This window comes from Embiotoca jacksoni, unplaced genomic scaffold (genome assembly GCF_022577435.1).
Source record: "Embiotoca jacksoni isolate LCO1_2020_lvr unplaced genomic scaffold, fEmbJac1.0.p SCAF_63, whole genome shotgun sequence".
Classification (NCBI taxonomy): domain Eukaryota; kingdom Metazoa; phylum Chordata; class Actinopteri; family Embiotocidae; genus Embiotoca; species Embiotoca jacksoni.
In genome coordinates this window covers 522,501-537,675 of record NW_027185418.1, presented here as the reverse complement: position 1 = coordinate 537,675, position 15,175 = coordinate 522,501, and the positions used below count along the sequence as shown (strand labels likewise).

The following is a 15,175-nucleotide window of genomic DNA, read 5'->3' as shown; positions in this document are numbered from 1 at the left end:
ATTCAGTAAATTCAGCAGAAAATATATCACACCAGGTTTATTATATTTTGAATGTGAAAACCTGAATCTCTAAATGGTTATTCTACCTATTACATAGATATATATATGCATATTGATTACATACACGAGACTTGGTTTGATTTAATTTGGCTGCAGTACCATAAACGGCCTCCAGAGGGCACTCAGTGACAATGAACGTTTGAAGAAATCTGGAAAACAGTGGCAGGAAACAGGAACAGTCTGACCTACGTGGCATAAACATTTCAGAAATTTTGCTTGTTCACAGGGCTCGTTGGTCTAGGGGTATGATTCTCGCTTAGGGTGCGAGAGGTCCCGGGTTCAAATCCCGGACGAGCCCTTCCTTTATGTTCACACTCGCCTCAAAATGTAATTGATAGTTGGTAAAAAAAAATAAATAATTGTTTTCCAGGAGGTTGTTATGTACCGATGCTTCACCTGTCTGCGGTTACAGTGAACTGTGTAGCTGATGAAAGGCCGTGTGGTTCTTCTGTACGAAAATATGGAAAGAAGTAAAAATGGCTCAACCCTGTGTTAATTAATAAACTTTAATCTCATTTTCTCATTTTTCACTACAAAGTACATGCACACCCTGGCATCAGACATAATTATTCTGACCATAATCTACAGCTCCAAATTTACGTCTCATAATTCAAATCCAGTACGGTAACCTAAATAATAATGGTTACACCATGGGGCTGCAACTGTGCAAACGTATCTTGCGATATATATATGTCAGTGGAGGAAGAAAATCGTAATCAGGCTGTCTCAAACTTGAAATTAAGTTTCATAGAAGGGAAGCCTGAGAGCGAAAGGTGATAATAATAATAAGAGGGCTCTGCTGTGTGGCCTTGGAGAAATGGAGCCTGTTGCAGTACAATGAAGCGCCTCTAGATGGCAGTCAACTACAAGACAAGCCCACAGCACTTCTCAGAAAGTTTTACAGACAGCAGAAAAATCCATGCAACGTGGCATGTAGAGTTAGATGAGAAAGCTGTGATGTGGACTGTAATGCATGCGGCTCGTTGGTCTAGGGGTATGATTCTCGCTTAGGGTGCGAGAGGTCCCGGGTTCAAATCCCGGACGAGCCCACCCTTTTTCAAGATTGTCACTGTCAACTCTTAATTATGATATTGCATTCTCATTTAATACTTTCTCCTGCAGACAGCTTTGGATCAGCTTGAATAAATCAGGTGAATGATTTTCTGCCCGTATGGTAAAAATCGCAAAATGCACGGCAGCATATGCTTCATCTAATTCCATGTTCTTGTTCATGCTACGGTGGGGAGGGGAGGGCAGATAACGTTATAACCTCAGCACATATGTAGGACTGAATCTGTCATAATAAAACAAATGAATAAGTGACTCAATAAATAAACAAACATGCCTTTAATTGTACCACAATTACTATTAACACAACTGTTGGCATTGATTGTGATACAATTTGACATACATTGATTTTTCTTTTTGCTTTTGCATTTATTGTAAAATTTTATATTGAAAAAGTCAAACCCATGGAATACTTTAAATGACAGCTCCTCAATTTGCATAATGAAGCAGAAATGCGTAAAGTAAATAGGCTACAGAGATGAATATGTTTGAGGAAAATCCAAATGGAAATTAATACAAGAATATTTAAGTATGAAAATGAACAAATTAATCAATCAAATGTAAAATTATATGGGGGGAAAAAATGAATGGGTGAATTAAACATAAATGAATAAATACAGAAGTAAATCAAAACAGAACTATCAATTTATGTCAAATTTTATTAATTTGGACATATAATCATGTTTCTGCCATTCAGTTTAAGGACATGCAATGCATATAGGATACACTAGTGTTTTCAAATCTCAGCTATATTGTATTTAACACCATCTTTGTCTATAATCAAGGATTTATTAACCGTATTTGGCAAGTTATTTTTTTTTTTTTTGCATTACTTGTTTTCATTAATTGTACCTATTCCAAAATGACTAATTTACATAAGAAAATACAGGTGTATTTTTTTTTTTAATAAATATTAATTGATTTCATAGAATAGAACTGATTCAACATGCGGTTCAAAAAGCATTTTATTATCATAATAAATGACAACTTCTGCAAAAACTCATCAGTTATTTTGTTCCTTACGGGCTTGTCAAATCAGCAGCAGCCCTTCTACATCCGGTCTGTGGCAGCAAGTGACGTAACCCACGCGGACGTAAACGTATAAACTTTTTTTTTTTTTCCCCGCCCCGCCCATCTATTTCCGGTCTTGCGCACAAGCACCCGGCTTTCTCCGTTGAGCGTCAGTGCCATGACAACAGGACGATGGCTCCCAAAGCGAAGAGGTTAAGAAATGTGATGTTTGCGTGAGCGAAGGAGTAGCGAACTTTCGGCTCTTTTTTTTTAAATTATTTTTTTTTTTTTTTACGGACCGGCTCGTTTTTCGTGAAGGTAAGATGCGCTGGGGAAATGGTTGTTGTTGTTGTTTTTTTTGTCGTCGCCTGACCTGCGAGCTCGTGCCCAGGTAAACTTGGGACAGCTAGCTAATTAGCCGGCTAAGCTAAAGTTAATTCAGCCGGCTTGTCGTTTAGCTCGCGAGCTAATTTACCTGTTCGAGGTGCACTCGGGTCGTTATCGAGTTAAAACAGGTTCTCGGTGGTAGTCACACATTTTTTTTTATTTTGCTTTTACCATTTTTTTTATTTTTTATTCCACCGCGGGGAGGAGGTCGTTGCCACAAACACACGAGTCCTTCCTGGGAATGAAATAACGAACCCACAGGTGTCTCGGTTATTTATTTTTTTTGTCCTCAGGTGATATTGAAACGAGTCTCTTTCTGCAGCCCTTCGACTCGGAGTACAAACCCTAGTTTAATCTCCGTATCGTGTGGTGTTGTGCGCATATATTTTGAGACTACACCGCGGTTTATTTCTGAAATGGATTGAAGATCTCGGGTTTTAAAATGACTTCAGGAAATGTAATGTGATCAATTTGAAAAAAATAAATAAACATGACCAGATAGTGTTGATGCAGATTTTTTTAAAAGGAATATCTGACTCGTTCTTCTTTTCGTGGTAAAAAAAAAAAAATAAATAGTTACTCGCTGCAGCAGCATTACAGATGCAGGTAAATAAATAAAATAACAAGAGTACAAACATATGAAATATGAAGATGCGCAATATATACAATATAAAATAGAATAACATTAAACTAACTAAGTGCAAAGTGCACACAGAAGTTGTGACTCAAAGTAACAGATGATGTGATGTGATGCTGAATAGCAGCAACAAACCCACAGGGAGGCTTTAAATCACAGGACATTGTCTTCAATTGCTTTGCTGTCTGAAAACTTCAGTTGAGGAAAATTTAACTTTCTTTTTTTTTTTTTTTTTTTTTTTCCCCACAGCTGTTAAACTGGATAGAAAAGTTTGAAACAGAATGGATTGTCATGTGCCAAAGAAAGTCGGGGAAGAACAAAGCTGTGCAGATTAGCCGAGGGATGACTCTGTAAGCTTGTTAGAAAATAAAGTTGCTGTTGATAATACGAGCGCCGACGTGCACCCTAACGTATTGACCTCACTGCCTCCCACGTTGCCTTTCAAACATTGCTTTAAAAAAAATAAAAAATAAATTAAAATTCTCCCAGGTGTTTTATTCCTTGAACCTGTGCGGCGCTGCACCGTTGACAGGAAGGATTCTCTCAGTCTGGATTAACTGCCTGTTCCACCTGCTCAGCATTTAGAGAGTAGAAAAGCTGCTCCCCCCCCTCCTCCCTCCCTTCACACCCCTCCTCATTCAACCTCCCGTCGCGCACACGCGCAATCCTGAGGTCATGTGACGTGGTTGCCTTCTCCGCCATTGGCCACGGTTGCGGTTCCAGTGGTCCGAGCTCTCACCGTGGCAAATGGCTCGGCGATTATCCAGAGAGGGATGGTGTGCTTTGATTTTGTGCCAGCAGGATGCAACTAGGAATAGACGAAGAGGAGGAGGAGGAGGAGGAGGAGAAGAAGTTGTGCCCCGGCTTCCTTACCGATTGTGGTGCTCTTGAGCAAGGCGCTTAGCCTTCCCTACTACTCTACCTGGAGCTGCTCCTCGAATGAGAGTTAATACTTTTATAAAAATGAACGCTCTAAAAATATAGTTTCTGTTGTTCATTTTTGCTGCATGCAAACTTTCTTTGACTTTTTGCACATCTGTCAGTTGAACAGAAATACATCTTATAGAGACAATTTAATGGAAAAATAACATTTTGCACAACAATGTACAGAAAAATGTATTAACAGGATTTTTTTTTTGTGTGTGTGCATAGGTTTCATTCACAGTATTTAACCCTTCCCTTTTTCTGTTTTTCCCCCTTTCGTCCAATCAGAGGCAGCATGTCTCTGTTCAAGGCCCGTGATTGGTGGTCAGCCGCACTTGGCGAGGGGGAGGAGTTTGACCAGGGATGCCTATGTGTCGCAGACGTGGACAACAGTGGCACTGGACATGGTGCGTGAGGAAATTATACACCAACCGCCGCACAGCATACAAACTGCAATATAATATTCCATGCCTGAAATATGGCCACGTTGAGATTTAGACATTGTTACGTGTCCTCCTTAGTATATCGCTTCCAATTTATTCCTACTGTGTGGCTGAAACAAAATGAACACAAATTTACCAGCCACAGCTTGAACATAGTGGAAGGTGATCTACGCATTCATGATATTAAATGTAATCATTTTAAATTGAATTGGGATTATCATTGGCCTGTACCAAAATTATTATGTTTTTTTTCATGGCTTTACACAAAAAAGAAGAAAAAGAAAAACAGTGAAAAAGTTGATTCATACACCAAAACACAACAACACACTACCTTTGATTTTTCTTCCACGAACAGAGAAAATAAAACTCCATTCTCTGCGCGATGATGTCATGTGTTTCCCACCCCCTCTTTCATTAGGTTACTTATCTGAGGTTGCTTGGTGATATAATAAACTTTTTTGTCCCGTGTCATCGTCACGTTGCAGACAAGGTTGTGGTGGGCAGCTACATGGGGATGCTGCGGATCTTCTCCCCACACGCCAACAAGTCCACCGACGGAGATCTGGCCGACGCCCAGCTCCTAGAAGTTCAGCTTCAAAACGCCATCATCCAGGTCGAAGTGGGCAAGTTTGTCTCGTAAGTCTACCTCGCAAAAAAAAAAAAAAATCGTAGAATTAAGAGGAAAAAAACATGATAATAATTGATTTGACAGCGTGGTTAAAATAAGACATAGTGAGTGTAACGTAGGATTCGTCAGTGTATTTTTTTTGGAATGCTTTTTGAATGCTTTTTTCCCTTTGACAGGACTTTTTTTTTATTTTTTTTTTATCTGAATCACACTGGCTATTTTAGTTTTCAGACAATAATACGTTCTTGTTCTCATTTATTCTGCTGTTGGTTTCGGTGACATCACAGTGACACTCCTGATATAAATCAAGATCAGCACAGATCTGCTCTGACACCGCTACCATTGCTGGTGTTACTAATCTCTCATTCCCCTACCTTCCCTCAAGTCCTCTTGGCTGCTTTCCAGTACGTCAGTGCCTTTTGCCCGTCTTCAGATTGGCATATTGGCCTGATGTCCACTGCCGGGACGCAAAAGAAAAGCTTTCGTCTTTCGACCGCTCTCGTAAATTTGAAGTCAATGAGCATTTTCGGTGTTGCTAGCTGAAGCCCCTCCGTCTTCTTGCGGTCCATCTGAAAATAATCCCATCAATAACCGGACGTGGAGCCAGAGCTCGAGGCTTCATTACGGCCGCTCGGTTGACGTCACTTTTGGTTGCAGCTTGGCATAAACATTAGTGCTGCTTCAAGGCGCAGTGTGAAGCTTTTTGGTGAGATTGTATCCATTTAACTGATGCTTTTTATTTGGAGGTGTCTTTTAGTTGGCGAGCAGGTCAGAGGTCACTGTTGGAGAGGACACTGTGCCGTCGGGAGAGACACCGGTCCGCTCCAGGAACTGAACGTTAGAGCTGTCAGGGTGGCCACAGTGCACAGGACAGTGCTTTTAATCGAAAGCTCAGTCTGCTCTGTGCAGTCACAAATCACAGGGTCTGGGAATTATAAGCATTCATAGTATAGCCTATAATAAAGACTTGCTTTAGACTGCCAGGAACACCCATTCAGAACTTGTTGCACTGCTTTTTCATTCATTGAAAAACCAGCCCTGCTGTTACTTACCACCACATTATCATATCTTTTTTGTTGTTGTTATTTTCACTCTGCAACGCATGCTAAACCCAAACCCAAATTGTCAGGAGTTTCCGTCACTACGCATGATTTACTGCGATCTATCAGCCCAAACATTTTTTTTTTTAAAATAATGGTCAGACTACGGTAACCACTGCGTTACTAGCATAACTGTTGGAACCCAAGGGCCCCATCCTGCTTTGTTGTCATATGATTGAATGTTAAGAGCTGACAACCTCTTAGTCAGGGTCAAATGAAATGTACAAATGCGTCCATTTAAAAAAAAAAATTAAAAAAAAAGATTTGGTTCCGAGCAAAGAAGATTAGGGGACCCGTCACAGCCCAAACTGTGCGAATGTGGGGAAGAAGTCAGGCGAGGAGGAATAATATTGGATAGGATAGCGGCGACACGTGTGCTACAGATTAATGGGAGAATTATATCCAGTTGAAGTTATACTTTAAATTGCGCAGGAGAGGGACCACACCGAACCAAACGTGTGCCCTGATCAAGTGGTCATTCGGAAGTGGAGCAGCAAGACAAAAAAAAAAAAGAGAGTTAAAGCAAGAGTCTGCAGCTTGTAAAAGAACAAGTACAACGTTCCTTTCATAATAAGTGTAAAACGTGATTAAAACACACACTTTTGTGTGTGTGTGTGTGTGTGCAGTTTTAAACCTTCTAATACGGTAGAAAAGTAAAAAGCGATGCCACCTTTTAGAGTTATTGTCCGCAGTAGTAAACATGTATTAAATATACAGTGAATTAGACGTAAACATCGTCCATTTATTGGTGCCGCCTCGCTGCACCGACGATCCTCGAATCTTAACAGCTCTCCCACCGCCTCGCCGCGGCCGCACAGGAATCTCCTCGAGGGCTCGGTTTCTGGGAAAAGATGCGGCTTGTCCCGAAGGCTTCCCACACCATCGCACTGGGAGCAGAATCCAACTAAATCAGCCTGTTTGGAAGACATCATGTTTGGTTACCTGCGGTTTATTTATTTTTTTTCGGCACAACATTCTTCAGAGGCTGGTTTTGGGGCATTTTGGACGGCGGCCCTCGACAGAGAAGCACGTTGTAAATATTGTCAGGGCAGACCGAGGTGGACAGATGGTGAAAGGTTTTGTTTCAGCACTTGACTGCCGCGGTTTTCCACGAGAAAGAAAGAAACCTTGTGGGAACCGCTTTTTTTTTTCTTTCTTTCTTTCTTTCTATATTTTTTTCTACTCCCTTGTTGTTGTTCTTTCAACAAACATAACAACAGCGGTTGAAAGTGAGTAAAGGCGGCATTTGTTCCGCGTCCGAGACGTGCGCACATTCCTTCTCGGCGGTTTCTGTGGCAAAGTAAATACGTGAAAAATCAAGGATCAGCATCACTGGAACATCACCTGCAGCTCAACCCTAACCAGAAGGGGATTTTTTTTTTTTTTTTTAGGGAGGGGGGGGGGGGGGATCGCAGCAGCTGTTCCAGTAATTATTTTAGAAATATGAGTGTAAATAAGAGTGGATACCACCCCTTTGAGCTGAGAACATGGATTCAACCACAGCGGCAGGAAGCATCTGGCCCGCCGAAACATACGAAGAAGAAACTGTATCTTCACCAGCTGCGGGGCTGCAGCTCGGGAGGCTTTGTTGAGAGCCAGTTTTTCAGCTTGACGAGTTGGCGCCGCTTAAAATGTCCGCGTGTATTTGCGGTGTATCCGTCACACATAATGAACATGAAATTTATTCGGGAAACTCTGGCTCTGGCCGACATACAAATGAGTATTCCCCCCCCCCCCCCAGTCTTCTGACTGACACTTTGTGAAGTGCTGTCGATTTCTGATTGCCGATTCTTTCGCCGTCCTTCCAGGTGTTCGGAGCTTCTTCACCTGGCTGTCCTTCACCCCAGGAAGCTGTCGGTCTACTCCGTTTCAGGTAAACGGACAAGTGCGCACATCGACACGTCAACGAGCATTGCTTTCATCGAAACCGTCACATGACCCACGCCCCCTCTCTCACGACCCGTGTTCATGCAGGCACCGCAGGCAACGTGGAGCACGGCGACCAGTACCAGCTCAAGTTGATATACGAGCACAACCTGCAGAGGACGGCCTGCAACATGACGTACGGCACCTTCGGAGGGGTCACAGGTAGTCGCGTCACTTTCTTGCGTTATGCGTGTTCTTCAGCTGACATGAGACACAAGTGCCATGAGACTCCTTTGCAACAGGCCACCAGGCAGCGAGATCACAGTGTTACTTATTGTACTACTACATTTTACAAGAAGTAGCCTCATCCGTGCACCGGTCAAATACGCAGCCTCTCCTAGATTAAATTAGTTTTGGCCTTTATGTACAGAAAAAAGTTCGGACAATATGCGGGCGCTTCACAACACATGGACGTACTCGGGCGGGCTGCCAGATACATTGATTGCCTCCGGCGATCCATTTCAATGTATTTTTTTTTTTTTATGTATTTTTTATTTTCTAACGTGCCCGAGAGAATAATGCGATCGAGTAGCGTCCCAATTGAAGGGTTAAGTTAAATCTTATATTAGACTGTTTAATTTGACCCAGCGCCCGTGCACATGCTGGCTGGGGCGGAGCTCAGCTATGTGAATAAATGTTACGAAACATGAGCAGCTGCCCGACGACCCTTTATTTTGTCAAAGTAGCTCTCAGAGGGGAAAAAAAAAAAAAGCTGGAGAGGGGCGTTAGGGGCGAAGGAATCCATTAGGGTCTTTACAAATATATACAAGTAGAAGAGTTTGTGCGTGTGCGTGAGTGAACATCTGTGTAAGTGTCTTGGCAAACAGCGGTGATTGGCAGCAGCGGACAAATACATAAAAACTAAAAACGTCTGTAAAGAAGAGCGACGGAAGGGAAATAGAGGGAAAGAGAGGGAGAGGTCATGTTGCTGCTCTCTCGTCAGTCAATTGGGCTTTTGGAAAAACCAAGTAGGGGAAAGCCCTGGAGTCGTCGCCGTCCAAGAAAAACACACACGGGCAGGCACACACGAGGACATGCGGGGGAACCCCCTTTTAAAGGAGAGAAAATGGCATTTCCAAATAAAGGCGGTATTGTCAAGGTGTGTGTGTGAAGAGAGAGGCTGCCAGACTCTGTGGCCTGGCATGATCAACCCGTCATTCACTATGTTTAGAGAGTCTGTCTGTCTGTCTGTGGGTGTGTGTGTGTGTGTGTGTGTGTGTGTGTGTGTGTGTGTGTGTGTGTGTGTTTGATTGATAGAAAGAACAGTGTGGGCTCATTAAAACCAATACTCTGGCCTTTGCCTAACGCACGTGCGTAGAGGCTTACCACGAAACCAATACGTGTGACCGTTTCCACGTGTTTTTCTGCCCGTACCACCCACGTGCCGCGAGTCCCGGGGATGTCGGAGCGAGCGCTCGCACGAGCGTCGCGCAACCTCGAAACGCGTACGCCCGCGCGGTCTCCGCCCCGTGCGTCCGCGCGGGTTTGCGCATCCAAATATCGACACGTACGCGTGCGCAAATGGGGGCACGCGCACGTTTTTGCGCGTCTTCGGACCCAAATTGACATTTTCTTCACCGTCGCAGGTGAAATATCTGACACCAAACTTGACCTAAATCTAACCTTCACCCTAAAAGCAACGCTTCACCCTCAAACTTGCCCTTACGACGGTGTGCCAAAAGAGTGAAAATGTCTCCTCACTCCCAAGTTTAAAACTCTATCTGGTCCCCACAAAGACACCCACTCAAAGTGCGCGCACGCACGCACGCACGCACACACACTTTGTCCTCTCCTCCTTAATTGATGCCATCCTCTCTTTTTCCTGTTGTTCGCTGTTTGCGCCACTAGATGGCAGTGCAGGCTCTGGAATTGCACTAAACAGTACATAGCACCTGTGTTGAATGAATGGGATCCTGTATTGCTTCTTGCAGGGGAATTCCCCCCTTTTTTTTTTTTTCTTTTTAATTCTTCCCACCTCTCAGCTGGGAGGTCAGAGTTCACCTGCAGAGGAGTTCCTCTGGAGCCGATACAGACAGGCTGTTTTGTTCAAGAACACTTTGAGCTGAATGGTGTGAAAATGATAAAGGCTGCTGTTGTTAATTTGCAGATCTTCTCGAGGCTTTAACTGTTTTCTCGTGACATTCAATACGAACCAGTTTTTAGTTATGACGCCTCACACCGATTTTTCTAAATCGTGAGGACTTCAATAAAGGCAATTTTCTCTTTTTAGACTTTTTAGACGAATCATTGTTTGAAGTCCAGATTGGGGCTGAGTGCTGAACTTTTAATATTTTTATGGCACCGACTGAACTGCTTCGATGGTATCAGATAAAAACAAAATGCCTCGTCATTTGGTACCAAACATTGATACTTAAGCTTCATCCACGCTTATGCGTTTTCACTTTAAAAAGCATAACTTTTGCTTTGTTTACAGGAGTAAGTTTCATCCGGATCATTGTTACCCACGTGTAGCCTTTACAAGGGCTATATTGATAAATTATTAAATGGTACTTAACTCTTGGCTTCAAGATGCCAAACTATAGAATATATGGCTACAAAGGACGATATCATGAGATATAAACACAGATTAGAGAAAAAAAACATTCAATAATTGAAATTTTAGGCTGCTTGTGCCTCATTATTTTGCGCTGCTTTGTTATAATTATTTCTATCTGGCCTGCTGTAGTGGATCACGTTTCAAAACCTAAACTACAGTCGTAAAAACCCCTGCTTCGTTCATAAGATACGTGTGTGTTCTGCCTGACGACGTACAGAAGAGTCTTGTTCTTGTTACGGTCCGATGACTTGTTGATGTGGGAGTGTTTGATTTGAGCTTTCCTCACTGTTTCACATAGTTTACAAGAAAATTAGCCGATCTCACGGTTGATTTGCAAGAACACAAACACGCGCACACACGCTCGTAATGATTAACGCACGCACACACACACGCACACTGGAGGGTGTTTTCTGCGTCGGCTTAATGAATAGAGTGTGATGGTCACAGCTTTAAGGCCACGCTATTCTCACGCGTTCAACAAGCGTGTGTTTGGATATGGAAAGCCTGGACTCCGTGTGTGTGTGTGTGTGTGTGTGTGTGTTGGTCTATAATAGCAGCCATTTAGCAGTGCTGTAGGCACTGTAATAGCAGCTCTGTACTAATACAGCTCTAATAGCTGGGCTGCCTTTGAGTTTGGGTCACATTTAGGCCACACACACACGCGCACACACACACACACACGCACACACACACACACACACACACACACACACGCACACACACGCGCGGTGGTGTCTGGAACGGTCTTTTCTGGCTTTGGTCAGCCACATAGACACACACTGCACACAGTACATGAACACGTAGTCACACGCAGACACTCGTGCACAAAGCGAATTACCACTCACACACACTCACACACACTCACACACACTCTCACACACGCACACACTCCCTGGTCCACAGGCCTGCGTGGATACACACGTTCACATGTACCGACACACTCTCACATTTTCACACACGCACACACACACGGGTGAGGCGCTGCCCACTGGAGTGTGTGGCCAGCCTCTGTGCTTTGTTGGCTTGTTCGCCGTGTCTTATTAATGACACTAATACAGGCCTGTTTCCTCCACTGTGTCTGAGCAGCGGTGCTCTCATACTGGGCTCTTTGACACGTTTTACGTGGGGCGTGTGAAATTACATGTGCACAGTTGCTATTATGGCACAGTCTGGCTCTTGTTTTTTTTCTTTTTCTTTTTGTACGTAGCACTTGTCTTTAACTGATGACACAGAGCTGCGTCAGGCCGTCCGAGCGCGTCTGTATTTTGACCCCCCTCGCGCTGCTCGTCAGGTGCTCACCCGGCGGTATGTTGTACGTTTTACCTGCGTACCCTTCGAGCAAAGCGTCGCTGAAAGTGCTCCACGGTGGAGTTACTTCTACAAAGAGGGAGCGACTTCAGTCGTGTTGAAGCGGAATGGTTACAAAAAGGTAGTTAGACAACAAACCCCGGCGATGTGGTCGGACAACCAGAAACAAGAACAGTTTTCACCCTCTGTTAAACAATTCACACGAGACAGCTTGTGCAATAACACTCTACCATTTGCACAATGCTGAATTGCACCGTCAACATTTTGCACTTGGTGCAATTACATCATGATATATCATTTTTTGTAGCTGTATGTACGTCTATTTATGTTTCCCATGCCCATTTACGTGTGTTTCTGTGTTTGTACATTTGACAGAGCGACCTGAGTGAAATTCCTTGTACGTGTAAACATACCCGGCCGATAAAGCTGATTCTGATTGTCATAATACCCAAACAATAAGCAAATACAAGAAAAGTAGGGTTTCATTAAGTATAAATCGCCGTGTCGGCTCAGCCTGAAGAGGAAGTTGGCTTCAGTTTTCATTTCATTGCATTCATTTTTTTTTTTTTTTTTTTTTTTTTTTTTTTAAATAAAAATGAGACCAATCACAATCTGAGTATGATTTAAAAAAAAAAAAAAAAAAGAAAAAAAAAAGTACACAACCCTAGTGTTGAGGTGACGCTGTCAACACTCCAACTGGCTGCAGCTTGTGTATTTCCACAAACGTCCCACATTAAAGGACAGTTGTGGACACAGACACGCAACATTTGAAGAGAACACAATGAATTCAGTCTTCAGAAGATATTACGCATTTCAAATAGGTTTTACTTATTTATTTATTTTTCCAAAGACACGCGCACGCACACGCACACTCATACTCACTCGCACTCACACACACACACACACACACACTCACACTCTACCTCAACATTTGCTGTTGGCTCATTATCAAACACGGTGTTAGACACATGTTTTCACGGGGTATGTTCGTGGTATGAGAGACCTTGTCCTTCAGTGTGTTAATGGCCACCCTGAACGGCCGCTCATCGCTCAGACAGTCACACACACCACACCACACACACACACACATACACGCACGCACACACACACGCACACACACTGTCACATGTTTACACAGAATAGGTGTGCAGGAGTGTGCGGCTTTTCTTTCTAAATCCTTGGTGATAGATGTTAAGTGTGTGTGCGTGTGTGTGTGTGTGTGTGTGTGTGTGTGTGTGTGTGTGTGTGTGTGTGTGTGTGTGTGTGTGTGTGTGTGTTGCGCTGTAGGTGGCTGTCTCCTTGACCTCTAGTTGATGGGAGTGTGAGTTTTAATAGCGCATTGAGGCCTAATTATAGTTCTCCGGTCACACAGCCCCACTGCTTTATGGCCATGTGTGTTGCTGTGTGTTTTGTGTGTCGCGGCTTAATATGTCCAACATCAGGCTTTTCCCTCATAAACACACACACACTCCTGTACGCATTCATACACAGAGCCAGGTGTGTGTGTGTGTGTGTGTGTGTGTGTGTGTGTGTGTATTTGCAGTGGTGTTAATGGAGATATCAAATTCTGCCAGAGGGGAAAAAACGCACCTCGCGGCACAACACGACATCGTGGCTGAAATGAAACAGAAGCCATGAAAGTCGTTCGGGATTGTTGGCGCTCGCGTTTGAGTATAAAATATATTAAACGGCAGAGTGAAAGTCCTCGTAAAGTAAAATATGTAACTGAAAGTTTCAATTTTCGAGCAACGATTCTGTTTCTCTTGCGTACACCAAACCTCGAGGAAAAAAATGAACAGTTTAAAGCACGTTTCAAATGACTCTGTTTTTTTTGTTTTTTTTTTTGTTGCTTTGTCTGACCTTCTCTAAAGGCTGTAAGTGTGTATTTACCCGTTTCAAATGGTGGATCCAAAAGCCTGCGGTCACATAATAATCATAATCGATGTACAAGTTGTGTGTAAAATGACGGAGAAAGATGACGGACAGCTTTGGAGAAATGTTTAAACCCCGCCTACTTTCACGGACGACATTTACAGTTAATGTGATCGTCTGCGTTGGAACTTAACCCGGATTCATATCAAACTCGTACTTTTTTTTTTTTTCCGGTACAGTTAAAGACGATTATTTATTGTGGATAAATCTGTCAATCTTGACGATTCATTGATTGTTACTCAAGTCGGTAAAACGTCAGAAAACGAAGTGAAAAATATCCATTAAAACGTCCCAGATTTCAAGGTAACATCTTAACACCGCTTCAGCGATAGTCACTTTTTCCGTTCTAGAGGAGTCTAGAAAGCGGTCCTGATTTTGGAGATGTGGGAATCCCATAAATATTTAACGTGTTTACTCGATAAAACGTTTAAACAACCCACCGTCGACATTGTTGTGGATCAAACTTTTTGTTGTTTACCTGATCAATTAATCAGCTGACAGTTTCAACAACCAATAAGGGGCCGGGGATTGTACATGTGGTACTGTAACACAGGAAATTCAATGTTTCCACTTTTGATCATATAAATGGTAACGGTATGTTAACGCTGTTAATCCCTCCCTCCTCCCTCTCCCTCTCCCCCCTTCCCCCCTCCCCATCAGGTCACCATTCCCTGTGCATCCAGTCTATGGACGGGATGCTGATGTTCTTTGAGCAGGACAGCTACTCCTTCGGCAGGTTCCTCCCCGGTTTTCTGCTGCCCGGCACGCTGGCCTACAACCCCAGAACCGACAGCTTCCTCACCGTGTCCTCCGCACGCCAGCTGGAGAGCTACAAGTACGTTTTATTTGTCATTTTAAAAAAAAAAAAATTTAATTTCTATTTGTGATTGGCAACTGGATGTCACAGGTGAAACAGACGGAAAGCCCCTGGCATAGACGGGGGATGCAAGCTTAAAGAGTAAATGATGTTTCTAAAGAACTGCAGCGTATGTTTGTCTTAATGTTGTCTTTAACGTTTATGACGATCTCATGTAGGTCAGACGTCTTACTTTGATGGCCCTCTAATACTGACAGACTTTCGCATGTTGCGTACGACTAATATTTTGGAGACGTTTCAAAATGCCCCGGAACCGCTTGAACAGAAATGAATCATTTCTTAGAATAACCACTTTATTAGGACATATATCATGAGCA

The 15,175-nt window shown here is 43.1% G+C and overlaps 1 protein-coding gene and 2 non-coding genes across 4 annotated transcripts in view; all 3 read left to right on the top strand.

Annotated features, from left to right (window-relative positions):
* The first annotated feature begins 286 nt into the window (after positions 1–286).
* Positions 287–358, top strand: trnap-agg (transfer RNA proline (anticodon AGG)). The gene has a single exon. It is a non-coding gene; the product is annotated as a tRNA-Pro (tRNA).
* Positions 359–1,037: 679 nt separating this feature from the next.
* trnap-agg (transfer RNA proline (anticodon AGG)) lies at positions 1,038–1,109 on the top strand. Its single transcript has one exon. It is a non-coding gene; the product is annotated as a tRNA-Pro (tRNA).
* Positions 1,110–2,305: 1,196 nt separating this feature from the next.
* The window catches only part of bbs9 (Bardet-Biedl syndrome 9), a 164,277-nt gene continuing 151,407 nt past the window's right edge, over positions 2,306–15,175 (top strand). The window contains exons 1-7 of one of the 2 annotated variants that reach the window (XM_069174987.1): positions 2,306–2,457; positions 3,413–3,513; positions 4,376–4,494; positions 5,016–5,166; positions 8,067–8,131; positions 8,233–8,346; positions 14,642–14,816. In XM_069174987.1, coding sequence (XP_069031088.1) covers positions 3,455–3,513; positions 4,376–4,494; positions 5,016–5,166; positions 8,067–8,131; positions 8,233–8,346; positions 14,642–14,816 — 683 coding nt within the window. In that variant the 5' untranslated portion in view covers positions 2,306–2,457; positions 3,413–3,454. The remainder of the gene's footprint in view (positions 2,458–3,412; positions 3,514–4,375; positions 4,495–5,015; positions 5,167–8,066; positions 8,132–8,232; positions 8,347–14,641; positions 14,817–15,175) is intronic. The other variant, XM_069174989.1, reaches the window with a different exon arrangement.